At 44.7% G+C, this 27,544-nt stretch overlaps 1 protein-coding gene across 6 annotated transcripts in view; it reads left to right on the forward strand.

The window, feature by feature from the left end:
• The window catches only part of LOC126319460 (calcium-binding protein E63-1), a 575,661-nt gene that overhangs the window by 467,897 nt on the left and 80,220 nt on the right, over positions 1-27,544 (forward strand). For all 6 annotated transcript variants that reach the window (XM_049993518.1, XM_049993519.1, XM_049993603.1 and 3 more), the window contains one exon: positions 12,775-12,918. In XM_049993518.1, coding sequence (XP_049849475.1) covers positions 12,775-12,918 — 144 coding nt within the window. The remainder of the gene's footprint in view (positions 1-12,774; positions 12,919-27,544) is intronic.

Consider the following 27,544-nt stretch of genomic DNA (forward strand, 5'->3'; position numbering starts at 1 on the left):
TGTACTCGGTACTTTCTGTTTCAAATCTGAAACAGCTCTGGTGTTATTCGTCTCCTTGTTGGTCGTTTGAGCTCCTGACAGTCTGTCAGATTTGCCGATATGTTTGGCGGCAACGTGCCGTTTCTATAACTCGCAATCCGGCCTGTTTCCCGTTTGTGATAGTAGCGTTTCATCTGCTCCCCGTAGAGGTACCGCATGTGTGAGTGTAGACTCCCCCAACGTATACTATTGATGAAAAGCCTCGGGTTTCCAGCTGGGTGGCGGTGTTAAAATGTCGCGTCGTTTCGAAAAGTGTCATACTTACCATCTTCCGACCAAGTGTTCATCTCCAGTAAACGACGGGTGAGTCTACATTCACACGCTGCAGGCATGTTTTCGAAGGTCTGCCCTCATTTCGTGTGACAGGTTATCACCGTTTGGTACCGATCTGTCACGATGTACCACAATACGATTCTGTGCCGGATGGCGATGGCTGGTGAAGAACAAGTAGAGGTGTGTCGTTTCCTGTACGCGCTGCGCCATTATGTTTGCGGCGGACGAGGACGTCGACGACGGCAAAGAAGCGTGTATTTCTCCTTTCTTAGTGAACTGGGTGTGTTAATGCTTTTGAGACGTTATAAGAACTGATTTAAATTTTTCGCGCCGATGATACCAAATAATGAGCGTGTATCAACGTACTGAAGGACCGTGTCTATGATGATGCATTCCGACTTCCCCATAAAAAGGGTCTGCGTCTGTTGCAAGTGAAGGACTGTCCATCACAACGGGATCCACCGAATCTTAATACCGTCCATTGTATAAAAAATAGCCTGTACAGCTAGACTTCGTCACTTTCAAGGAAGTGCGACATCAGATGTAAAGAGGCGCAGCCACAAATAGCACTAGCACATCAACGCTGACCGTAATATGACGTTAATTATGTCGAAGACGGCTAATACGTCTGACAAAACCGGCTGAGTTCTTAATACGAGACGCACAGTGACCAAGATGCACAGTGAGAAGAACGGCGAAGTGCTTCGCCGGTTTGTTCGGCGCTTACTAGAATGAGGTGGAACGGCGTCCCAACTTTGTGGATTTCTGGTAGAGAGTAAATCGTAGATCGTCTCGGTGACTCAGAGAGAAGATTTCTGATTACGACTTCCTCCAGCGACGAGCGCTTACGAAGCTCAGATGTAATTTTCTTTTATCCTCGATATCTGGCCAAGTGGGAGTCTGTACTGTATGTCCTCACCAGGCAGCACGCAGGTCTTCATATCGTATTCAGTGCATTCTATCTTTGCAGAGCAGAAGATGGAAAAAATCTATTAAGATCTTCTCAGTCCTACAGACACTAAACACATGTAACATATAATATGGGATGTATCTCGTTTTTTCGAGTGTAATGAAAGTTTTATTTAGTCCAGACGCGGTTACGAGTAGTCACTATAAAATTGTGTTTCTTTTACAAACTTGTTTGGCGAGATCATGAGTAGTTTTCATGTCCGTAATTTACTATTATTACTCACGTGTTTCTGGCTCCTGCTTCATTTCCTAACGTTCTTCCACACACAGTTATTCGGCTTATGTCACACTACACTTCACTGATACAACGTGTACGTTATCGTTTTCATCTTTTGCCACTTCACCTCGCTTACTTTGTTTTGATAGCGCGGAATGAAGTGGTTTTTTTTTGCTTTGCTTTTGTGGCTGTGGCAACCTCTGTTACTGCTTTGTGTTTTTCTCTTTCTATTGGTGTTTGTGTGTATTATTACTATTTTGGAATATTCCCTTTCAAGGGTGCGTTTGGAGTACACATGATTTTTGTTGTTCTGTAGTTCTCCCCAAATTCTCTTCATGTGCTCGCTGTGTTCTTTCTTGCTTTCTTCTGACCACTTATTTCCTGCTCTCTTTCCGTGTGTTTCAGTTTAAGCGTATCTCTTTTACGATATTTCCAAACTCCTCTGGTTATCTCGTGTGATCCTCACTTCTTTCACCTTCTCTTTCAGTAATCCATTTTGTCGTGATTCTGCTAGAGTTCACTATCCTGAAGATCTCCTTGTGACCCATTTCTTGTTCTTCCTGTGTATTTGTCCACAAAATTTCATCCTCCTTTCTCAGAAGGTGTCCGTTATTGTTTCTGTCTATTTATAGATCTCTCTTGACGTCCTCTTTGCACATGATTCCTCCACGAAAAACTGGCCCAAATATTATCTTGAAAATTTTCCTTTCTTTCCAGTCTACCTTATTTTTACTTGCATGACTCAAAGAACGGACTTCGTCGACAGTCTACAGCCATGCGAAATGATTTGAATTTATTCGCTGATTGCGAATTCATCGATGTCAGCGGTATTAGCTGTCGATGTGCTACCTATTAGTGTCATATGTAGTGGACTGTCGCAGAAGGATGTAGACGATGTGACGTATGAAGGTTTCGATCGATCTTGGAAGAGTGCACAGATAGCCAAAGTGGGCAGTCAGCCTCTGTCAATGGAGCAGCATGGACGTCATATTTATTTACATGCTTCAATAACGTACATGTGTTGTTGTTGCGTACCTCAGCCATCTTCGTGCACTAAATTTACATAGAAGAAGAATGACTGACCCATACCTAAAATCGACACTGAAGTTCAGTTTCTCGAATGAGTATGCAAGCCCAAAGGCAATGGAAATCGATCAGTTCTTATGATTGACTATAATGATTTTGTTGGCGTGCATCTTTCAGTTCTGAGCAGTATCACATATGGGAAGGTGGTTAAAACAAGACTTGCATCAGTGTTCTCAGCACGATGCTAGATGGCCTTAAATTATGAAACTGTGACAGATGTATAATTAATGTGCAGGTTGAACATGTGGGGCTCAGAGAGAGGACTATCGTTTGAGACTCAACCAACGTGGTGGCTACTGGGTGATTAACCATAGGACTGAAAAATGGAAGCACTTCACCACATACCCAGACCTCAACGGGTTGTGACAGGTCCACATCGAATTTTCAAAACATGTCCCATCCTATCTGTACATCGGCGACTGTAATTCCATCACCACCCATAGTAGTCAACCAAAGACGTGCCCAGGATGTGGCCAAGCAGTGCATGTCTGTTCAAGTTGTGTGCAATGTCAAATTACACAACCACCATAAGTGGAGAAGCAGGTGACGACCATACCGATAGTGCTCTCACTGACTCACACTGAGGCCCTGCAAGTTGACCACCACCCGCCAACTGTGGTGTCATCTTTTACAGGACTATCATCGCCTCTGGAGCAGCATGATGATGCAGAAAAAACAAAGACACCAACTGGGCCCTCTCTGGCCATGCCTTCATCACGAGTTGGTGGGAAGACAAAGATGATGGGGATGGAAACCACCTACACGGTTGTGCCAGTGCTAACTGACGCCTTTGACCCAACAGTCAGCAGCCTCACATATCTTCAACACCAATGCCCACGTGTGCAAACAAAGGTTACCAAAGCAGTGGAACAAACATTGGCTGCCTAAATCAGACATTAAGAAGGTGGTTTCTCAAGAAGAAAATGATTTCTCTGGCAGCGATTTTTAGCCACAGGACGAAACAGTCACGGAACCACCAGTCTGGCCCCAATCAGGGGCCGCATCAGTGATGCTCATGCGCAGCGACATGCCTGTGGATGTAGGTCAAAAGCCATAACCGAACCACGACTCTGTGGAAGATACAACACTGACCACTAGAGACACAGTGCCGCAAAGAAACGACCACTGACCCAGCACTCCTCTGTGGTCCGACGATATCAATGAAGGGATGCTGCCGCGCCGTTCTGTGAATCACAAATGATGATGGATTTCAGGGGTGAGGGGTGGCCGACGGCAGGGTTGTTTCGAGTCCCTGGCCCCTTTCTACCCTCATGGAAGTCTCTCATATCGCCATTCCCAACAAGCTCGTTGGACAGGCTCTATTAATTTGAACGCCATCAGTACACGAGTTAAGCTCCAAATGCTCTACAACATGTTGAGGATGGCAGACGTCGACGTGGCCCTCCTTGAATTGCTTCCATCCTCGTACTTATTAGTATGATATCTACCACACGTCATGCGCGGTTAATGGCTGTGGGATAGTCATACTCCTAACGAACATAGCAAGATGTATGATGTCATCTACATTCTATTTGTTTGGGGCCTCACCGTCAATTTTTGGGACATCAGGCTCATCAATGTTTATACGCCCTGTAGTAGTAATAAAAAAACAGAATGGCAGAAGTTTTATATAGAAGAGGTAGCGCCATTTTCGCTACGACAAAATCGTACTCAGAGGTGACTTCAACAACCTGAAGAGCCAAATTCCATGCTTCACCACAAGTCCAGAACTAAGGTGCACCTTGTCGATACTGGTGATGCATAAACAGCGACTGGCAAGTATTCACTTATGTCACCAGCCACTCTGTGACCCACGTTGTCTGTGTCTGTCTCCCCAGTACTTAGGCAGAAACGCCCGATGCGGAGTTGTGGACTACGGCGTTCTCCAACGATGTCTCTTATCTCTGCGCATTACGCTCACCATTTCAGAAGGTCGACACCTGACGGCCCTAAAGGAAGTTGCTGATGCCTTTGTGTCCCGGTGGTTGTATGAAACTGAGGATCACAACACCTCAGCGACAGGTGATATTCTCCAATCACTGACTGGGCTCCTCGATGGAGATGCTGTGGCGAATAAGACAGATATGATCACGATGGATGACGTAGGTGACACTTTTCTCGAAATGTCTGCCAACAAATCACCAGGCCCAGAGTCTTTCTTATTAGAGTTCTATCGTGCATTCGAAGAGGCTACTGCTCCTTGCTGGGTAACGGTGTACCAGAAACTGATGGGCTCCGTCATTCCCCACCACCTGGATTCATTGAAGGCCTTCTTTCCTGGCCTGCAAGCTGTCAGACGGCAGGAGTGTTGAACATTATTTGCCTCTCATTTTCTTAACAGTGACTAAAACTTTTACCCAATTTCTACCTGCTCGCATTTGGCGTGTCCTACCCGAAATTGTCTCCTTGGACCAAACGTACCTGGGTGGTGGCAGTAATGTAGACAGTGCCTGAGGATATAATGGCCCTGTGTGAGACTTGTCACGTGAGCAGAGCAGTGATGTTGGTGGACTTTGATCACAAGACACTTTCCATAGGGTGAATCATGACTATTACCTGGAGGTGGTGTTCGCCCCACCGCCCCTCCCCTCCCCTCACCCTTTATTTCGGTTGGTATGCACTTACCTCAAGGTGCCACATCGTGAGTGACGACCAATGGACATGTGGTAGACTTGCTTACCACCTCTCAGTCGATACGGTAGAGATGCCCACTATCAGTGATTTTATTATGGCATTGCCCTCCAACCACCGTTCACTAATTCAAAGGTTTGTTTGTGTAAGCCTTCACCTGACATCTAGAATATCACATCTGGTCACTATTTTACCAATGCCACAGGCAATGGCGCACAGTTTGATAGTGGTCTTCGGTTACTTTGTGATTACGGATTTGATCATGAAAGTAGGATATGATACACTCACCTTACCCGCTGGCGACAGCAACCTAGGCCCCGTCGATGTCCATGTCAGAATGGCGACCTTTTATGTCTACATGATGATAAAGTTGTGGACCCGACTTCGGCAAATATTAACAGGCACCCTGATCAGCTGACTCCGCCCTCCCGACTACCACCCATCGCAGTGACGCGCATTTCCTGATCACTTTCCGATGTCAAGACTTATTTCGTTGACTACAGTTGCATCCATGCTGACCTCCATGTACCAAGGTCCTTATGGCGGGTGGTGTTTACCACGTTATGATGTGGGAACATAATAAGACTGTGATGGAACTCTCAACCTATGATAGCTTGGCCTGCGGTCTGACGGTCAATACACCAGCCCGTCCAAACTGGTATCTGCTGGCTAACCAAACACATATGACATGGCAGTGGCTCCATGGCATTAATACAGCCGACTCTCCATTCTTGATGGTGTCATCTGATGGATATGGATGTACATCGCCTGCAGTGCGGATCTTATGTGGAGGTGTGGCAGTTGACAGGAAAAACACTTTCCCTTCTTCTTTGCATGACCCTGCATGTAGTGCCCTCGCAGACAATTTTGTTCCTGGACGAGACTTTTTCCCTAGTACTGAGACCAATGCCGTGCCAGGTATCAAATGAAAGTCGTTATCTCATCTATTCTATGACGGTGACAAAAACATTCTTGATTTTTGGTCTTTTCTATAGGAATGTTTTACTCGTGTTCAGCACCACCTGTGCAATAGACAATACTATGCCATTTTTTTGGGCAGTGCTCTCTTGAACCCTCCTCATGGCTGGCGACATAAAAGGTAACTTCATACTGAATTCTCAGTACAAGACCAGTGACAGGGACATAGGGCAATTTTCTTCGAGAAGGCGTGCCCAAACCTCTGCTACAGGACGAGGGATCAATTTGTTAATAACAGAAAACAGCCGTGGGAGAGCGGTCTTTTCCTATTTTCCATTACTGTACATTGTGTTGCTGTTGTTTTCTTACCACATGGAACCAATTGTTACCTGAAAAAAATTGTGTTTGAGGCAAGCGCTTGAGATAAGCGGGAAATGCGGGTTTTGAGTCCTGGTCCAACATACACAGTTTCTTACGTCACTGATAGGTAGTAAGCCTATACGTAGTAGAGCTGATGTCAAAGAATTTGCAGTTGAAAAAAATGGTTCAAATGGCTCTGAGCACTATGGGACTTAACATCTGAGGTCATCAGTCCCCTAGAACTTAGAACTACTGAAACCTAACTAACCTAAGGACATCACACACATCCATGCCCGAGGCAGGAATCGAACCTGCGACGGTAGCAGCAGCGCGGTTCCAGACTGAAGCGACTAGAACCGCTCGGTCACCACGGCCGGCGAATTTGCAGTCCGAGAATAAATTTCGAATTCTGTTATTTTTCTTTGACCATAAATCACTGCAGCGTATAATTCAAGCTTATGTTTTCTCAATTTTAAGAACTCTATTTTCTGGAGAAGTATACTAAACTTATGTTAACAACTCACTCAAGCCACCCATTCCGACAGAAATGTGGTGTAATGCCTTGATTCTGCATTGACGGAGATACTTTTTTTACTGTAGTAACTCGGAGAGATCATGACGATTCGTGACCATATCCGACTCTCAAAAGTATAAAAAAACATATGATACTCAGGTATCTGAAGTGCCCAAGCTTGGGTTCTCCGCTGTTGTCTGTAAACATAGTGACGTCGTCTCCAAAAGCCAGACACTTCATGTTCAATCTCCGCTCTTTTTTAATTGCGAGCTGGATTCCCTTTATTTCCTTTTTCCATGTAATCAAAACTTTTCGCAGAATTACGTAGGTTTGTAAACAGTGAACGTACGAAGCTCAAGTACAGAGTTCTCTAGAAAAATAGGCAACGCAGCTGCACAGGAGTGCAGGTGTGCAACACCGGTCCCAGTTGCTTCTTGCTACTCCACGAAACGCGTTGCAATCAAAGTGATAGACGTTTCGACATACGAGGGCTGTCCAGAAAGTAAGTTACGATTGATCGCGAAAAGGAAACGACTATAAAAATCCGATAAAGCTTTGCAAAGATGTGTTGGGCAGTGTCTCTAGTATGACTCTAGGTAGAATTATGTCGCTCTTTTCATTCCTGAGCTCTTAGAGAGCGCGTAAAGATGTTATAGAAAATAGTGTCTGCCGCCAAGTGCGAGGGCCTGGTGAGAATGTTCCCCTGAAGCTATGCAACCAACATTACATAACTGTCGTGCGGTTTCTTCTTGAAGACAATTCTCAGCCTCATTCTGCAGGGGCAAAGAAGATGTTGCTGCATCGTTTCAATTAGAAATGTTTGGTTACCCACAATACAGCCCGTAATTGTCTTCCACTGATTTTCATCTCTGCTCAAACGAACCGCTGGCTATGAAGACAAAATTTTGGCACAGACAACGAGCTTTAGGCCAGCGTAGAGAATTGGCGGAAAGCACTGGCGGCTGCCTTCTATGATGAGGGTATTGGAAAGTCGGTACAACGCTACGACGAATGTCTGAGTCAGAACGGTGACTACGTAGAGAAGTAGCTGAAAGGTGTAGCTAACTGTTGCAAATGAAACATTTCTGATTTTCACTGTGATTTTCATTTCGCGATCAATCGTAACTTACTTTCTGGACAGCCCTCGTAGTTTCCTGGGGGCAGCTCAGATAGGCGGCAAAATTGTGGCGTGATACCTGAGTGAAGCCCCTTAAAGCTGTCGCAGTTGCAAAATCAAAGTTTAGTAGCTGGTTTACGATGTGTTTATTCGTTGCTATTTTAAACACGCAGTGTCGTAAGCAGCGTACAAAACATGTGTATGTGTAGAGTTAAATGTACTTTACACAGAAATCAGTCTCGAACACTTCGGCATTTTTGACTTTTTTAAATACCGTGTTAAGCGTCTTAGTTCTCTGCTAATATCAGCTGGCAGAGGCCGATATAAGTAAGAAGCGGTCCAGCAGTCTAATAGAAATTTCGCAGAGCCCCTGAGCTAAGCCTTAGCGTGCGGCAGCTGGCGGTCCGCAGGGTGCAATGGCCGACCCACCCGTGTCCGTTTTATTGCCGCCGAAATAACGGCCGGCCAAAACACGGCAGGTGTGTGTGTGTGTCTGTGTGTGTGTGCGCGCGCGCGCTCGCTGCCGTACCTCCTCAGCTGGCGATTCTTCACTTTTCACACTGGGTTCACGCGGCCATCTCTCTGCTGGCGTGCAGAGCTTGCCGATGACAAACCGAGCCCACTGAGTCTTATTGGCCCGTTTAACCTGTACCATCGCCCTTACCCCGCTGCTCGCATCGGTCCACGCCAGGCGACGATGTTGTAGCTGTAATCCGGTTGAAATTGCTTGGTAGTTGACAATTCACGCCCTGGAGCTGGTTTCTTTCAATCAGAGCACTCAACTCCAGGGCGATATAGTTCGCCGTTACCAAACTGACACTGCAACTGGTCATTCACTTCTAATTCCTTGTGTGGCATTCTGTATCGATGTGTTTTGATCCCGAGTCATGGGTCTGGTACTTTTCTGTCGTATTTCACCACACATGGTAACCACACCACAAACGCATACAGATACACGCACGCATAACGATGCTAGTGAAATACGCACGTTCCACACACCGCACTAACCAAACACTGATGGATACTTCCGCACAAGGCGCTGTTCAGCGTCATATACACAGTTACCATATTCACAGAGATCGTCTGCGCCACACCGTTACCAATGATGGTAGGCAATGGAACACGTCGTAACCTAAATCCGAATATCTGCAGTGACGGTTACATGTTGAGTAAAGTGTGTGCACGCCGTAGTTTGTCACTAACTTACGTTTGTTTTCATACAGTTCAATAATTGTCTCCCTGTATCTGCTTCATGCGGCGTAGCGCAATGGATAGCGTATTGACGCGAAGTGTAAAAGATCGCAGCTTCGGATCTCGGTATATCCAATACAGTTTTTTAATTCGTAAATCTAACCAAAAGATTTTGATTATTATTGTTACTCATTTACTTGTTTTGAGTGCAGTTTTCTATTTCTAATTCTGTGCCACGTCATTTTTCATCTTGTATGATTTCTTTTATTTGTTCGTAGTTTTATGCCTGTATCGCCTGTAATATGCAACCGAGTGCCAACTAGGACTGTTCATCGGTTGGTAACGCGACAGCTCTAGGTAGTGTGAGGATAGTTTCAATTAACCAATGACAGCGCGAAATGTCCGCCCCGATAGCTGAATGGTCAACGTGACGGATTGCCGCCCTACGGGCCCGGGTTCGGTTCCCGACTGGGTCGGGGATTTTCTCGGCTCACGGCGTGGATATGGCGCTGTCTTCATGATCATTTCATCCCCACCCTGCACCCAGGTCGCCCAATGTGGCATCAAATGTAATAAGACCTGCAAGGCGGCCGGACCTGCCCCGCAAGGGGCCTGCCGGCCAATGACGCCAAACGTTCATTTCCATTCATTTCCAACGCGAAATTACAGTTTGGCTTTTAGCGCTGAATATGAGTTTTCTCTTCCTCGAGTTTGCTCGTAAAAGTTAGCTTTAATCGCCGTGAACGAATCGGCAGTGATTTTAGTTCCGCGCCAGAGTCTTGACCGGCATATCCCCGGATTTATGGCACATCTGGACGTTGCGGTTACGGCTACAGGACGCGTCGTGTGCTGCAGCTCAGCCACTGGTCACTTAACATCAGCTGTCGGCCTAACATCTCGCATTCCCGACACACCCCTCTGAGGCTCCCTCCAACGTTGCTCCGAGTTACACACGAGCAGCATTTGTGAAGCGACCCTCCGTGTACGTGTGTCGCCTGTAACTGAGCAGCAAGGGGAAGCCGGCAGCCGAAGTGGCGACAGCAAAGTCGCAAGTGAAAGATGTCAGGTGTCAAGTAATTTTAACTGGAACATGCATCATCGGCTGAGGCAAAGTGCACAGCGGTACCGTCCAGCTAACACCACTCCCATTCCGAGATTTACACCTGCTTCCTAAAGAGTTACGTAGGTTGACTGAGCCATTGAATGAACTGTTATCTGTAGAATTTATAATCTTCAATTATTGCAACTTTAGATAAAGAATAAGTTTTATATTTAAATTTGTTTCGTATCAAATAAATATTCCTTATTGCTTCTTCTTGAGAATTTGAATGAGTAGTTTTTTGTGCTAGGTTTGCTAAACTTTATTGAAAGAAATACAAATATTTATTGCGAAAGAGTTGAAATTTATGGTAAAATGTGTTTGAGAGCTAAGAATGGGCTCAATATGGATATACAACTACAACCCCTCGAACTTCCTGTGTTTCTATCTTCATATCCCAATTGTGAAAAAATTGTGTACTGTGTTATAGGACAAGATTTCTTATCCTATTGCGTTAGCTGACGTACATATCGTTGCTACAGGAATACTTAGGGAATGTAGCCTTACTTTACTTCTACTATATATACAGTAATCATTTTGTAGAAGTCGTTGGACATCCTACATACAGTTATTTGTTCCTCTGTAGTAGATGCCACTCATGATGGTTGGTAAACCCGAAAACCGGTTTTGGTTAATAAAACACTGCTAGTGGAGCCCATCATGTACAGAAGAAGTTTAATGAGCATCCACTAAATATGATGGCGGATAACTGCAGATATAGTCCACATCCGAGCGGGCTTCTGTCCAAGAAGTAAATCTTATTGCAGGTGTCCGCTGATACACCCACATCTCTAACTACGAGGGCTATTCGGGAAGTAAAGTCCGATGGGGTGCGAAATGGAAAGCACAATGAAAATCAAATGAAGCTTTGCACAGATGTGTCGAACAGTGTCTCTCGTATGCCCACAGATCGCATCACGTCGCTATTTTCAGTTCTGAGCGCACAGTGAGCATGTGAAGATGCCCAGCGCTATAATTTCCCCCTTCAAGTATGACGGCCTGGTGTGAGATTTCGCCTGATGTCATGCAGCCCACATAATATAACCGTCATACGTTTCCTCCTCCATGACACACCTCGGCCGCTCTCTGAAGGGGCAATGAAGATTCTCCTGCAGGGTTTTTGATAGGAAGTGTTTGTCCATTCACAATGTTGTTGTGTTCAGTCCAGAGACTGATGCAGCTTTCCTTGCTATTCTATCCTGCGCAAGCTTCTTCATCTCCCAGCACCTACTGCAACCTACATCCTTCTGAATCTGTTTAGGTTATTCATCTCGTGGTCTCCTTCTACGATTTTTACCCTCCAATCTGTTTAGGTTATTCATCTCTTGGTCTCCCTCTACGATTTTTACCCTCCACACTGCCCTCCAATACTAAATCGGCGATCCGTTGATGCCTCAGAACATGTCCTACCTTCTAGTCGAGTTATGCCACAAATTTCTCTTCTCCCCAATTCTATTCAATACCCTCTCATTAGTTATGTTATCTACTCATCTGATCTTCAGCATTCTTCTTTAGCACCACATTTCGAAAGCTTCTATTCTCTTTTTCTCTAAACTATATATTGTCCACGTTTCACTTCCACACATGGCTACACTCCATACAAATATTTTCGGAAACGACTTCCTGACACTTAAATCTATACTCGATGTTAACAAATTTCTCTTCTTCAGAAACGCTTTCCATTGCCAGTATACATTTTATATCTTCTCTACTTCGACCGTCACCAGTTATTTTGCTCCCCAAATAGCAAAACTCATTTACTACTTTAAGCGTCTCATTTCCTAATCTAATACCCTCAGCGTCACCCGATTTAATTCGACTACATTCCATTATCCTCGTTTTGGTCTTGTTGATGTTCATCTTATACCCTCCTTTCAACACACTGTCCGTTCCATTCAGCTGCTCCTCCAGGTGCTTTGCTGTCTCCGACAGAATTACAATGTCATCGGCGAACCTCAGAGTTTTAATTTCTTCTCCATGGATTTTAATCATCCACAATAGAGCCCGTAATTGACTCTCCCTAGGTTTCATCTCTGCTCACATGAACCGCTAGCTATGGAGACAACGTTCTGGCAGAGACAATGAGTTGCAGACCAGCGTAGAGAATTGGTAGGAAGCACAGACGGCTTGCTTCTATGACTAGGGCATTGGAAAGCTGCTACAATGCTACCACACACGTCTAAATCGGAGCGGAGACTATGTACAGAAGTAGCTGGAAGGTGTAGCTAACTGTTGCAAATAAAAGATTTTTGATTTTCGCAGTGGTTTCCATTTTGCGACCGATCGGACCTTATTTTCCGAATAAGCCTCGTATTATCAAACCAGCTTCTCAGTAATCGTGTGACTGTCTCTGTGTGCAGACTTGCGGACTGCGTTCGGGCTGCTGGACCGGAACCGCGACGGGCGTGTGACGGCCAGCGAGCTGCAGTTCATGCTGACCAACCTGGGCATCCCCGTCAGCGACGACATCATCGAGCAGCTGGTCAAGGACGCCGGCCGGTCCGGTGAGCGCGCGAGTCCGCCGCGCTGGCTACTCTGCACTAGGGCTGCTGATAAAACATCGATACGTGGAGAGTTGTACAAAAAAAGTCACCTATAAACATCAGCGACATTCTCTTTCCCTATACGCCGATATATCGATGTTGTTGTCGTTGCTGTGGTCTTCAGTCCTGAGACTGGTTTGATGCAGCTATCCATGCTAATCTATCCTGTGCAAGCTTCTTCATCTCCCAGTACCTACTGCAACCTACATCCTTCTGAATCTGTTTAGTGTATTCATCTTTTGCTCTCCCTCTACGATTTTTACCCTCCACACTGCCCTCCAATACTAAATTGGTGATCCTCTGGTGCTTCAGAACATGTCCTACCAACCGATCCCTACTTCTAGTCTAGCTGTGCCACAAACTTCTCCCCAATCCTGTTCAATACCTCCTCATTTGTTATATGATCTACCCATCTAATCTTCAGCATTCTTCTGTAGCACCACATTTCGAAAGCTTCTATTCTCGTCTTGTCCAAACTAGTTATCGTCCATGTTTCACTTCCACACATGGCTACGTTCCATACAAATACTTTCAGAAACGACTTCCTGACACTTAAATCTATACTCGATGTTAACAAATTTCTCTTCTTCACAAACGCTTTCCTTGCCATTGCCAGTTTACATTTTATGTCCTCTCTACTTCTACCATCATGAGTTATTTTGCTCCCGAAATAGCAAAACTCCTTTACTACTTTGTCTATCTATCGATGTCTAAATCTCAATACCGAATGTCGATATTTTTATTTTGTATTATTTTTCCCGAATTTCGGTAAATATTTGAAATTATTCTTTTGGAAATGCAGTAGTACATACTTTAACTTTCCCTTTGTGAAGGACTCTTACTATTTTTTGAGCTTTCATCATATCTAGTCCTTCTCTTTGACTGTGTGGAGCAAGCATAGGTGGTTCAAAGGAGAAGTTCGGTTGCACTTAGGGGTAGCGGTGTGAATGAAATAACAACATTTCCGATGTGAAAAAGTAGCACAGAAGTTGTAAAATTTTGTACATGGCTGCACGTTCAGAGTCCGTGAATAGTTACAATTAAAATAAAACAGCTCTCGGTCACTAATTTTTAACGAATTAACCTGGTTTCGACGCTGCTAGAGGTGTCTTCCTCAGAATTTCAACCAAAGAATGGTCTATAACATGGTCACAGAATTATGACTAAAAACGTATGATAAGTACGGAATTATCGTGAAAGACTGGCAGTACTTACATGTCATTTATAAAATAATAAATATGCCAAAAGGGCATTAGTCACAAAGATATTTAAGATAAAAAAAAAACTGTGATGGCGAGCCACGAGGGGCTGCTCGTTACTTGCGTGGTGCAGGTTGTAAACCATTCTTTGGTTTAAATTCTGAGGAAGCCACTCCTAGCAGTGTCGAAACCCGGTTAATTCGTTAAAGATCAGTGACCGAGGGCTGGTTTCTTTTAATTGGCACAGCAGTTGTGTTTAAAAAAATTGATTTTTCACGTCGGCATTCTTCAAAAACAGTTGCTGAAAGTGATGAACTAAAATGTAAATGACAAGACTGCTCCTTGTGGTGGGCCGACACGTCTGAGGGGAAATGCTGACGAAATCAGCTCTCGGCGCTACCAACAGAAACTGCGACCTTGATCTGTACCACGCAAGTTTGACACCACAACTGCTAGGTCGCTGGCGTTTGTAGAAATGGAAAAAATAGGAAATTCGACATGAAGTTTCCCAGACAAATCCGCTATGTGACGAAACCGGACGACGGACCCATCCGACACCCTGTGTTGTGCCACTTACAATCAGTTGTGACGCAGCATGTGAAAGTTGCTGGATTTGGACGGGTTACTCCTGTAACTGAAATATCAGATCAGAAGATGGTTCTGAATGAACCGAAACCGGTCATATGAATAAAAAAAATTGCAATCAAGATAGATTATAAGTAACATTATACGATCACTGATTGATGCTACCCCATCAGACATTATGTCTGTTTTTGCAAACATTGCTCAGTTACCATCGTTAGCAAAGTGGTTATCGCCAAGCGTTAATGTGCTTCGTTTTCCTTTCAATTCTTGCTCTAACAGGGATAAGAAGGATGGTAGCTTGTTGATGTACAGAATATCTAATAATAAACCAATACTTAAATATATAGCTCTAGAATCGGCACTATATTTACAATGTGCAGCCGATATTTTTATAGGCAGCTACGTCGATATTTTTCTATCGATATATCGTTATTTTTCCATATATCGAGAGCCGATAATGATATTTTTTTTAAATATCAAATTATCGGATACCCAATATTTTTAAAAATATCAGCAGTCCTTCTCTGTAGCGTGTCACTGGACACCACTTTTAATCTTTGTGGATGTTCTGTATGCGGTTGTGGCTTTCTAACACGACATTCTGTTCGTAACGACAGTGTACCTGTAGCAGAAAAGTCAGTTAAAACAGTGGATTACTAACAGACGAGCAGCACCCGCCTCAACCTCTGATTGTTTGTGGACTCGGACTCCTGTGTATAAAACAACTTCAGACGTGTGATTAAGAAGTCCAGGATGGGGCAAATAAAAGTGTTGGGGAGAACAGAGTTCAAGGGTACAAAAACCACAGCAGAGGAAAGGAAATACAGTAATAACCTGACTACAGCAGATGCTGAAAGCGACCGCCATTCATTTCTTGACACTTTTGGACCCTGGTCGGCAAGTTGCTTAAATCTGATCGAAGTTGGTCTGCTGGCATTGCTGCAGTCTCATCCTATTGTTATGCTGCGGTTCTCGCACACTACAAGGGTTGGTGCGATACACCTTAGACTTGAGGCCACCCCACACAAAGTAATCACACACTGATGGATCAGGTGACCTGGGTGACCAGCTGGGGGCGCAACCAAACTGACCTCTGCTAACAACTCTTGTCAGACGTGAGGATTGTGTAAATGCTCCGAGGTTCAGCCGGCTGTATGGGTAATTACTCTGTCCTGTCGGAAGAAACTGTAGGTCTCTTCGTCCTACGTTGACGCTCCCACAAATGGTAATCCAATTCTATCCCCTCGTCCGGGTCACTTTTGTTTCCCCCACCCTATTTTTAACGTTAAGCAAGTAAAATATCTGCTGCGAAAGGCGCGAAACAGTAATAATTTTGGTTTCATTAATTTCGTTTTATTCGCTGGGTGAGTATAGTCTGCGTAATTTGCTCTCCGGCTGAAGAAAAGCAGATTTTTTACATATTTCGATGTTTATGACGTCATATCTCTTGTTTTATACAGTGATATAATTATGCAGGTGTGTTCAGTGGTATATTTTGATACAGTCTCCAAAATCTGTTGTGAATAGAGTGAATAGTAAAGGAGTAATAAATTAAAACGTCATGCATGATGCTAAAAAAAATGGCTCTAAGCACTATGGGACTTAACATCAGAGGTCATCAGTCTCCTAGACTAGAACTACTTAAACCTAAGGACATCACACACATCCATGCCCGAGGCAGGACTCAAACTTGCGACCGTAGCAGCGTGGTTCCTGACTGAAGCGCCTAGAACCGCTCGGCTACAACTGCCGGCCCATGATAATAGAGTTTTACTGCATCAACAACAACAATATAGTAAGCTATAAACTCGTTTCCTATAATTATATTGTTGGGAGGGGAGAGTTAATGAGAAAAAATTTCTAAGAGGTTTGAGATTACGAGTAAAGTTTGTTACAATTCAATAATTCATTCCCAAGCACTGTATGAATGTAAGCTGGGTAATTTTCGCGCTCTGAGTTACTCTGCCTCAAGACATTACCAACTTTGGTATGTCACTTACTGTGTGAAACCGTCACCGTAATATATTATCTCTTAATGAGCACGTTATGACAAAATTTTAAATTTTTAAATTCCGTTAGTAATTATTCAGGGTGTCCCGAGGAATGGTTAGGTTCCAGGAATATGACAGGAACGATCACCCGAAGCAAAAAAAAACCTCTACTAAACATGGGCTCTTAAATGCATACCTTAAGACCTATGAGCAGGTCTTCTCATTCGATACTGTGGAACGAATCTCTTCTACTGCAACCTCTTTGCTTTCCACATTCCGGAAGGCGCTAGCATGGATCAAAACAAGAAACGGTTGCCCATTAAACAAAGGGCTCTTAGTTGCATACCTTGAGAGCTATTAGCACTTTCTCTGTAGAAGTGATCTGCTACATAGCAACGAAGATCAACACGTGCTTGTAGCTCATAGGGTAGGCGTTTTGGAGTCGATGTTTACCAGACTTTTCGCTTAAATGATCGTTCTGTCATATCCCTGAATATCGTTTATTCCGCTTTGGCCTCCATGTGAGGTATACTGAAAATGAACTTTTCTGGTTCCAGGTAGCCGTTACATGGTCAATGTGCAACTGCTAAGGGTGGCGAGGTCATTTATAGCAGTTTATCACTATAGATTTCTTTTTTCTTGTGATTCTTAATGTCCCGGCGCAAGTATTTCAATTGGACACCATTTGGCGACTTTCCTGCCCATAAGTCCCTAACCTACGTCATTTAACAGGGGAATCCGAACCACGCCTCGTTGATAGCGACCCCTCATATCGATGAGACGTGAAGGCTACATTAAGATCGCACGGGAAATTACCGTCGTCCTCCCGGGCCTACTGGGTTTTGATCCCGCGACCTGCCAGTTTCCAGACGGGGGGTTTACCGCTGGATCACAAGGCCCGACAGTAATATTGATAATGCACCGTAATACATCTCCAGCCCAGCTGGCAAGCGTGATGATTGCACATAAATAATTTACCCTCAGGAAATGTAAGACACAGAAACAATACAGATCACAATATGGCAAGAACCGTTATTAGATCCACAAATCTAAACTGAATACTCAAAACATAACTGACACAATGAAACCATATCAGGTTAAATCGGAAAGCACACAAACCGTGTCCTAGATGCAAGAAAATCTAAAATAATACAAACAAAGAGGCAAAAGATCTTAGCAAAGCCAATGACGAGATGGGCTAACCAGTTTTTTAAGGAAATGACGATGACAATGGTGATTATGTATTTATTGCACTCGTTATTTTCTGTAAATCCGTCTTTCAACTGTCCGTATAGTGTCTAATTTATATTTCGTTGTTAAGCATTCAAACACATGTAAACGTTGTAGTCTTCTGTTGTTTCAGTTTTTTTCTAGAGATGCATTTGTTGTTGTAGATATTTTTAGTTAAGCCGTATGCTGTTTCCGTTTATACTAAATCTTACGTCTGTCGAAAAGTTTTATAGTCCATTCTACCACATTATTTCTACAAGACATTTAAATTTTCTAACATGCTGTGGTTGAGAGGGGAGTGAGACAGAGTTGTAGCCTATCCCCGATGTTACTCCATCTGTACATTAATTAAGCAGTACAGGAAATCAAAGAAAAATTGGGAGTAGGGATTAAAGTTCAGGAAGAAGAAATAAAAAGTTTGAAGTTTTCCGATCATATTGTAATTCCATCAGTGACAGCAGCTGAACGCAATGGACAGAGTCTTGAAAGGAACATATAACATGAACGTCAACAAAAGCAAAACGAGGATAATGGAATGTTGTTGATTAAGTAAGAGTAATAGAGTTTTGCTATTTGGGCAGAAAAATAACTAATGAGTACCGAAGTAGAGAGGATATAAAATATAGACTGGCAATGGCAAGGAAAGCGTTTCCAAAGAAGAGAAATTTGTTAACATTGAATGTAGATTTAAGCGTTAGGCAGTCTTTTCTGAAGGTATTTGTATGGATTGTAGCTTTGTATGGAAGTAAAACGTGGACGATAAACAGCTCAAACGAGAAAAGAAGCTTTTGAAATGGTGTGCTACCAATAAGGAAGCACTGAATAAAGTTGGAGAGAAAAGAAGTTTGTGGCATAACCTGACTAGAAGAATGGATCTGTCGATAGGACGCATTCTGAGACATTAAGCGATCACCAATTTAGTACAGGGGGGAAGTGGGGGAGGGCGAGGGGGAGGGCAATATTCGTAGAGGGATACCAAGAGATGAATACAGCAAGCATATTCAGAAGGATGTAGATTGCAGTAGTTATTCGGAGATAAAGAGGCTTGCACAGGATAGTGGAGTATATGGAGAGCTGCATAAAACCTCTCTTCGCATTCAAGATCACCACAACAACAAAAATAACAACACAACAACAACAACAACAACACAACAACAGCTAGTTCTATTTTTTGTTACTATGAATTTTGGAGGCGTTATATATTTGTCGTGAATTTCGTTACAATTATTATTATTAGACTATTATTATTATTATTATTAAACAGCATGCAAGAGAATACTCTTACAGCAAGCTACATTTTCTTTACCGGTTTTCAAACCTAACATACTGCGTTACATATCGTTTTAATTTCAAGCTATTTATATAAGTTACAAAACTCTTCTCACACACATTCTCCGCCTGGCATTGCCATAGCTATAACCAGTACGGTATGAGACCGCTAAACATTATTCGTCCTTGGCAAACAGCCATTTCATTTTTTCGTGGTATGTCTCAGAAGCGCTGACTATACTTGTAGTTCCGCACTACCACGTACATGCAGAGAAGGTGCGTCTTGCGGCTTTTATACTACAAACAAGCATTTCTGCGAAAAACTAGTTAAGTCCTTGCTGTGGACCAACGACCTTGGTGTGATTCGTGAGAAACAATAAGTTGCAGAATGATAATCAACACAGCCTTCCCTTCTCTACTGTGGGTTTACGTAATGACCGGTGATTTGCGATAGCTCCACTGGCTTGCATCTCGAGCGAGGATATCGAGTCGTAAAGTTTATGGTCCGCCCCCTCTAGTGCGCATAACGAATTTAAGTGAGAGTAATTAGCGTCCGGCGCTCGTCCAAGTGCCAATTACGCTGAGTAGCTCTTCAAGGGCGGCGGCGCTTCTTTCGGCTTCCCTGACAGGGAGGAAGCTCTGACTTTGCTTACGATAAGTCATCCACTGCATACCGAGTGAAGAACATGTTATCCAGTTGGACCTCTCTGACGAACAGACGGTGTTTCGTTTAGTTACAGAAATGGAAAAAAAATGAGCATCTGTCGACACATCCAGCAGTTAGTAAAACAAGTAACGTTACACTCGATTTCGACGATCTTAGGATTGGCAAAGAAGAGCGGAAATCTTACCATTGATCTGTAGATCACCTTCACAGTGCCGTCAATAAATAAATACTTTAACGGAAGGACATATCTTTCAAACACTACCAGCTCTGATGCAGTTCTTTTTGCTTCAAGCCGTGACACCTTTGGAGTCGTAACCATTTTCAACTGTCCGACTTGTCACAGAGGAACAAATTCTTCCCTGACAGATTTGTGTCTTCAGCAACAGATTACGTACATGCCCATTGTTTGACGAAATCCATCATTGAAAATGTTGTCCGAACTTTTAAACAGTAAACGTAATAATGAAACTTTAAATAACTGTAAACTGCAGGGCACGCAACGTTTTCTTAGGTACGCCTTACATAGTTCATATCAGGAATGTCTTCTATTTTATAAGACTCATACTACTGTGGGCACACTGTACTACTAAAACATCCCATACTATTGCAAGTGTGGTTCGAACCACGAATTTAGTAATTAGGCTTCACATTAATTGACAGAGTTGTTGGATGTCCTGCAGGGCGCTGCCCATAATGCACCAAACATTCTCAACTGGGGAGAGATCCAGCGACCTTGCTGACCAGGGTAGTGTTTGGCATTCACAAACACAAGTGGTAGAAACTCTTTCTATGTGCTGGAATGTAAGCCCGGCATGGCTTGCCATGAAGGGCTACAAAACGGGGCTTACAATACCGTCGACGTACACGTCTTTGCTTTTCAACGGGGCTTGGTTCGAAGACGCCCTTGACAGCGGTTTGATACCAAAATAACAGGAGCCCGCCACACGGCTCAACAACCATGAGTGACGGTCCGGGGTGCCATTTCGTTTTACAGCAGGACATGTTTCGTTGTCAACTGCGAGAACCTACACAACTGGCCATTAAAATTCTACACCAAGAAGAAATGCAAATGGTAAACGAATATTCATTGGACAAATATATTATACTAGAACTGACATGTGATAACATTTTCACGCAATTTGGGTGCACAGATCCTGAGAAATCAGTACCCAACCCAACCACCTCTGGCCGTAATAACGGCCTTGATACGCCGGAGCGTTGAGTCAAACAGAGCTTGGATGGCGTGTCCAGGTACAGCTGCCAATGCAGCTTCAACACGATACCACAGTTCATCAAGAGTAGTGACTGGCGTATTGTGATGCGCCAGTTGCTCGGCCACCATTGAGCAGACGTTTTCAATTGGTGAGAGATATGGAGAATGTGCTGGCCAGGGCAACAGTCGCACGTTTTCTGTATCCAGAAAGGCCCGTACAGGACCTGCAACATGAGGTCGTGCATTATCCTGCTGAAATGTAGGGTTTCACAGGGACCGAATGAAGGGTAGAGCCACAGGTCGTAAGACATCTGAAACGTCACATCCACTGTTCAAAGTGCCGTCAATGCGAACAAGAGGTGCCTCACGCGTGTAACCAATGACACCCCATACCATCACGCCGGGTGATACGCCAGTATGGCAATGTCGAATACACGCTTCCAATGTGCGTTCACTGCGATGTCGACAAACACGGCTGTGATCATCATGATGCTGTAAAAAGAACCTGAATTCATCCTAAAAAATGACGTTTTGCCATTCGTGCACCCAGGTTTGTCGTTGAGTACACCATCGAAGGCGCTCCTGTCTCTGATGCAGCGTCAAGGTAACCGCAGCCATGGTCTCTGAGCTGATAGTCCGTGCTGCTGCAAACGTCGTCGAACCGTTCGTACAGATGGTTGTTGTCTTGCAAACGTCCCCATCTATTGACTCAGGGATCGAGACGTGGCTGCACGATCCGTTCGGTTACAGCCATACGGATAAGATGCTTGTCATCTGGACTGCTAGTGATACGAGGACGTTGGGATCCAGCACGGCGTTCCGTATTACCCTCCTGAACCCACCGATTCCATATTCTGCTAACAATCTTTGGATCTCGACCAACGCGAGTAGCAATGTCGCGATACGATAAACAGCAATCGCGATAGGCTACGGTCCGACCTTTATCAAAGTCGGAAACGTGATGGTACGCATTTCTCCTCCTTACACGAGGCTTCACAACAATGTCTCACCAGGCAACGACGGTCAACTGCTGTTTGTGTATGAGAAATCGGTTGGAAACTTTCCTCATGTCAGCACGTTATAGGTGTCGCCACCGGCGCCAACCTTGTGTGAATGCTCTGAAAAGCTAATCATTTGCATATCACAGCATCTTCTTCCGGTCGGTTAAAATTCGCGTCTGTAGCTCGTCATCTCTGTGGTGTAGCAATTTTAATCGCCAGTAGTGTACATAACACAGGTACGTCGACGAAATTGTACGATCAGTTTTGTTGTCCTTCATTGCAAGCCATCCGACATTCCAGGTTTACATTTCAGCAAAATAACGCTCGCCCGCTCATGGCGACAGTTTCTTCTACTTGTGTTCGTGCTTTCCAAACCTTAACTTGGCCAGCAACGCTTAAGACCTCTCCCCAATTGAGGACGTTAGTAATATTTGAGGCAGGGTCCTCCAGCCGGCTCGGGATTTTGTTGATGAAACGCGCCAGCTGGGCATAATTTGGCATGAGATCCCTGAGGAGGACATCAAACATCTCTCTCAGTCAATGCGAAACCGAATTACTTGCATTAGGTTCAGAGGTGGAAAAAGACGTATTGACTTTTCCTTTTCTTTTTTTGTGTTAGAGTGTGTTTTATTTCCTTGAACTACGCAGTAAGCCTAATTGACGATAAAGATATTTATGCCACTACTTGAATAACTTGCTTCGATTAATGGGGCACCTTCTTAGGCATCGACGAAAAGCGAACGTGGTAAAGGAGGGGGATGTGGGTAGTAAAAGTTGCAGAGCCACATCAAGTCTTAAATAAATGAGTATGAGTTGCAATAGTTACGTAGAGGTTGCTCCACTGAGACAGGATAGGCTAGTGTGGACAGCTGCACGAAACGAGCCTTCGGACTCAAGACTACAACAATCCATTGCATTTATTTGTACGACATTTGAATTACGGTACGCTTAAGTGCTGGATCTCTCGCAAACGTTCGTGCGTCTTAAAGCGAACATTCGACGTCAAAGGCTACGAAACTGACGTCTCTCCTTTTATAACAATTTGTGAGCCGTGTTAAGCGGGCCGTGCTGGGCTGAAATGAGGCATAATTTTTCCCCCTGCTAAACGCGCCATGTGCATTCAGGATCGCGTAAAACTCGTTTACTCTTGGAGGACAAATTGGCTCGCCCGTGCTCGTCTATTTCTGGTAAATTAAGTCCATCCGCGCTCTCAGGTTACGACTTGTAGGAGTTTTTAACATCGCGGAGAGGCGATGAGAAGCTGACAGCCTCTCAAACGCGCGGCGCTCGTAAAATGCTTCTATTGCCGACGATTTCTGACGCTGCAGACGGTTAAACGGTTTTTTTGTAGTGCTTATTCTCCAAACAGCTCCACTAAGCGTTCAGATAGTTGCCAACATCGTTTTTGTTGAAAACTGTTCCATGTGGAACCGTCGTAAATGTTTCTCGAAGTGTTGGCAAGCGCCGTGTTTCTTTATTTGAGAAATCGCTCGATGACGGAGGAGAATTTTTTTAACTTTTTGTCGACCTGCACATGTACCCTGTGGGCGACAAAATGTTATCGTAGCAGTCCCGGACTGTGCGGCTGGTCCCGGCGGAGGTTCGAGTCCTCCCTCGGGCATGGGTGTGTGTGTTTGTCCTTAGGATAATTTAGGTTAATTAGTGTGTAAGCTTAGGGACTGATGACCTTAGCAGTTAAGTCCCATAAGATTTCACACACACATTTGTTCTTATCGTTCACGCGTTTTCGTTTTAAGGCATTTTCTATTGGTGAAAGTTCGATATTTGGATCCGTGTTTACTTGAATACACACAAGAAAAGGCGCAGCACGAAGGATTATCCCAATGTGATGGAAATCGGTAGATATGTACATCTACAGGCAAGAATCATTACTGTTTCGGAAAAATTGTATGATTTATTCAAGAGGAAGAGCTTAACAAATTGAGCAAGTCAATAACAACTCGGTCCATCTCTGGCCGTTATGCAAGCAGGTATTCGACTTGGCATCGACTGACAGAGTTGTTGCATGTCCTCCTGAGGAACATCGTGGTAAATACTGTCCAGTTGGCGCATTAGATCGTCAAAATCCCTTGACGGCTGAGGGCCCAGCCCATAATGCTCCAAACGTTCTCAATCGGGAAGAGATCTGGCGACCTTGCCGGCGAAGGTTGTGTTGGGCGAGCACGAAGAGAAGTAACAGGAACTCTCGACTTGTGCAGGTGGGCATTATCATGTTGAAATGTTGGCCAGGGATGGCTTGCCATGAAGGAACAAAACGGGGCGTAGAATATCGTCGACGTACCGCCGTGCTGTAACGGTGGCGCGAATGACAACCAAAGAGATCCTGCTGTGAAATGAAGTGGTGCCCCAGACCATTACTCCTGGTTGTTGGGCCACATGGCAGGCGACGGTCAGGTTGGTACCCGACAACTGTCCAGGGCGTCTCCAGACGCGTCCTCGCTGGTGATCGGGGCTAAATTCGAAACGGGGCTCGTCACTGAAGACAATTCTACTCCAGGCAATGAGATTACTGATTGAAGACTGGTATAAAGTAGAAATAAAGGCGATCCCATAACGTATACAACTAGCTGTCGTGTCTGAACGTGTCCATGACCACACGGTGAATGAAGTTGACAGATTTCTTGGTGTATCAACTAGTATAGTCTAGCGTGTCTACGTCGCACACAGCCATATAATACGGCGTAAGAACAGTTCTCCTAAGAATATCACAACCGACAACGACTGAAGACAGCTGTCACTCCTTGTGGGTGACTACCGGATAGAAACCGGACAGGAACTGCTGCTATTACGGAATACAGCTGTATCTCAACCAGTTTTCGAGCGGACGTTGCGATGGTCGCGTTGGGTACGTAGGAAGAGGTCATCGCTCAGAGCTACACGTCTTTAGTGGGTGAAAGTACTCAGAAAATGGACAGTAACAGCCGGGAGAAGTGTGGTGGAATCCCGCAAACTTCAGTTGTTTCTTATTTCTAGCGATCCAAGCTGTCGAGTCCAGCGACAGCCTACTGAGGTGTTTAACCTGTAGCGTACGAAGGGTGGAATCCAGGACAAGGTTGGTTCTTTAATGTTTTCAGGGTGTTTCTCCACCACGACTCACACCGTAACGCCACGCATGCCACCGCCTGGCCTCTCCAAAACATTTGGAGCTCCAGACCTCTCCCCGCGTCACCGCCATACTAGCAGACGATGCTCTTTCAGGGCGCAGTGGAGAATCGCGATTCATCGTTGGTTGCAGTGTGACGCCATTCATCAGCCGTCCATGCTTCCCGGTTACGTCACCACTCCAAACACAGCCGTTCGTGTTGCTGTGGAACAGTAATTGCTTAATGCGGCTGTGGAAATGGAAATGAGCGTTTGGCGTCATTGGCCTTACTGGGCAGGTCCGGCCGCCTTATTACTTTCGACGCCACATTGGGCGACCTGCGCGCCGCATGGGGATGAAATGAAGATGAAGACAACACAACACCCAGTCCCTGAGCGGAGAAAATCCCCGACCCAGCCGGGAATCGAACCCGGGCCCGTAGGACGGCAATCCGTCACGGTGACCAATCAGCTATCGGGGCGGACAATCCGGCTATTGCAAGTCTCCAGTCGGCGGACTGTCGCAGGGATTCCATTACTTATTCTCTGATGGCAGGCGGGGGTATGAGCGGGCCACGATGTGCTCGGTGCACGGTATGGCGGTCATCCCTTGTGACCATCAGGCGCGGTCGGCTGGCACCTTGGCGATAGTATGCGTGCCCTCACGTTCACAAGGCGGCCAACTTTGGGCTACTGTCACATCCAGATGCCCCCAACTCTGGATAACGCACGATTCAACAGGCTGGCCAAGTGCAGACACGCAGTGGGATTCCTTTCCAGACACTGTCAGCTGCTGATTACGCAGTGTGTCCGCGTCCTCGACAGAGATCACTCAACATCTGTCGCTGTTCGTGCCCCTTATATATCCTTCCTGGCCTGCTAGCAACACTAAACACGAACAATGTTAATGCGCAGAGTTGGCCTTTCTGCCATTTTAATCATTTACACACTCGCCGATGGTGAGTACATTGAAGCACTTACATTGACGTCCAACCATATCTTCACTTTTTAGTCTGGCAGTGGAGGTGAAACACTTTTATGTCTGTAGTGTCGCGAAAACAGGTCATCACTATTTACCGGGTGATCAAAAAGTCAGTATAAATTTGAAGACTGAATAAATCACGGATTAAAGTAGATAGAGAGGTACAAATTGGCACACATAATTGGAATGACATGGGGATTTATTACACCCACAAAAATACAAAAGTTCAAACAATGTCCGACAGATGGCGCTTCATCTGATCAGAATAGCAATAATTAGCGTAACAAAGTAAGACAAGCAAATATGATGTTCTTTACAGGAAATGCTCAATATGCCCACCATCATTCCTCAACGATAGCTGTAGTCGAGGAGTAATGTTGTCAACAGCACTGTAAAGCATGTCTGGAGTTACGGTGAAGCATTGGTGTCGGATGTTGTCTTTCAGCATCCCTAGAGATGTCGGTCGATCAAGATACACTTGCGACTTCAGGTAACCCCAAAGCCAATTACGGCACGGACTGAGGTCTGGGGACCTGGGAGGCCAAGCATAAGGAAAGTGTCGGCTGAGCACACGATCATCACCAAACGACGCGCATCTGTCGGATGGTTCTAATAAAACCCCATGTCATTCCAAGCAAGTGTGTCAATTTTTACCTCTCCATCTACATTATTCCGTGGTTTATTAAGTTTTCAAATTTGTACTGACTTTTTGATCACCCGGTATATTACTAAGAAATGTGAATGTAGACGACACATTTCGCTTGAATGAATAAAAGAAGTCTGTATTCTACAAACCAGGACGCTTATTTCATCATTCTTGGCAACCGAGTACTGCCAATTCTTTTACAGTTGCACGATGACCATACTGTGCGCACATCCGCTTTCTTTCCAGATAACATCAGCTGTGTCCACACGGCACTGCGCAAATCTTCCGGGTTTCGGTAATAATCACGGCCCCTAACGGACCCGCAAATCACCGGATCTCAATCCGTAGATAACGTCTGGGACTGTTTGGAACAGAGGCTGAAGCGGGCAGTCGCCACCCCCGCTGTTTGGTACCTCTAGCAGGTCTGCTCGCCACCGAATGGCATCAGCTCGATACGACGTACCTGACATGGCTGAACAAAACCTAAGAATAGTTTGGAAACAAGGAGAAGGAAAACGTGGGATGGCTAGGCAAGGTTCAGGGAAAATATCTTTCACCCTTTAGTTCACACACTTTATTTAAACAAGACACAACATTTTTCAGTTAGAAGAATTCCCAGTGTTCTACGAAATGCGATTGAAACAAAAACTCACCAATCCTTAATAAAAATGCTAACCATCGGTTAGAAGCAGCATTTACTCT

The sequence above is a fragment of the Schistocerca gregaria genome, chromosome 1 (genome assembly GCF_023897955.1).
Source record: "Schistocerca gregaria isolate iqSchGreg1 chromosome 1, iqSchGreg1.2, whole genome shotgun sequence".
Classification (NCBI taxonomy): domain Eukaryota; kingdom Metazoa; phylum Arthropoda; class Insecta; order Orthoptera; family Acrididae; genus Schistocerca; species Schistocerca gregaria.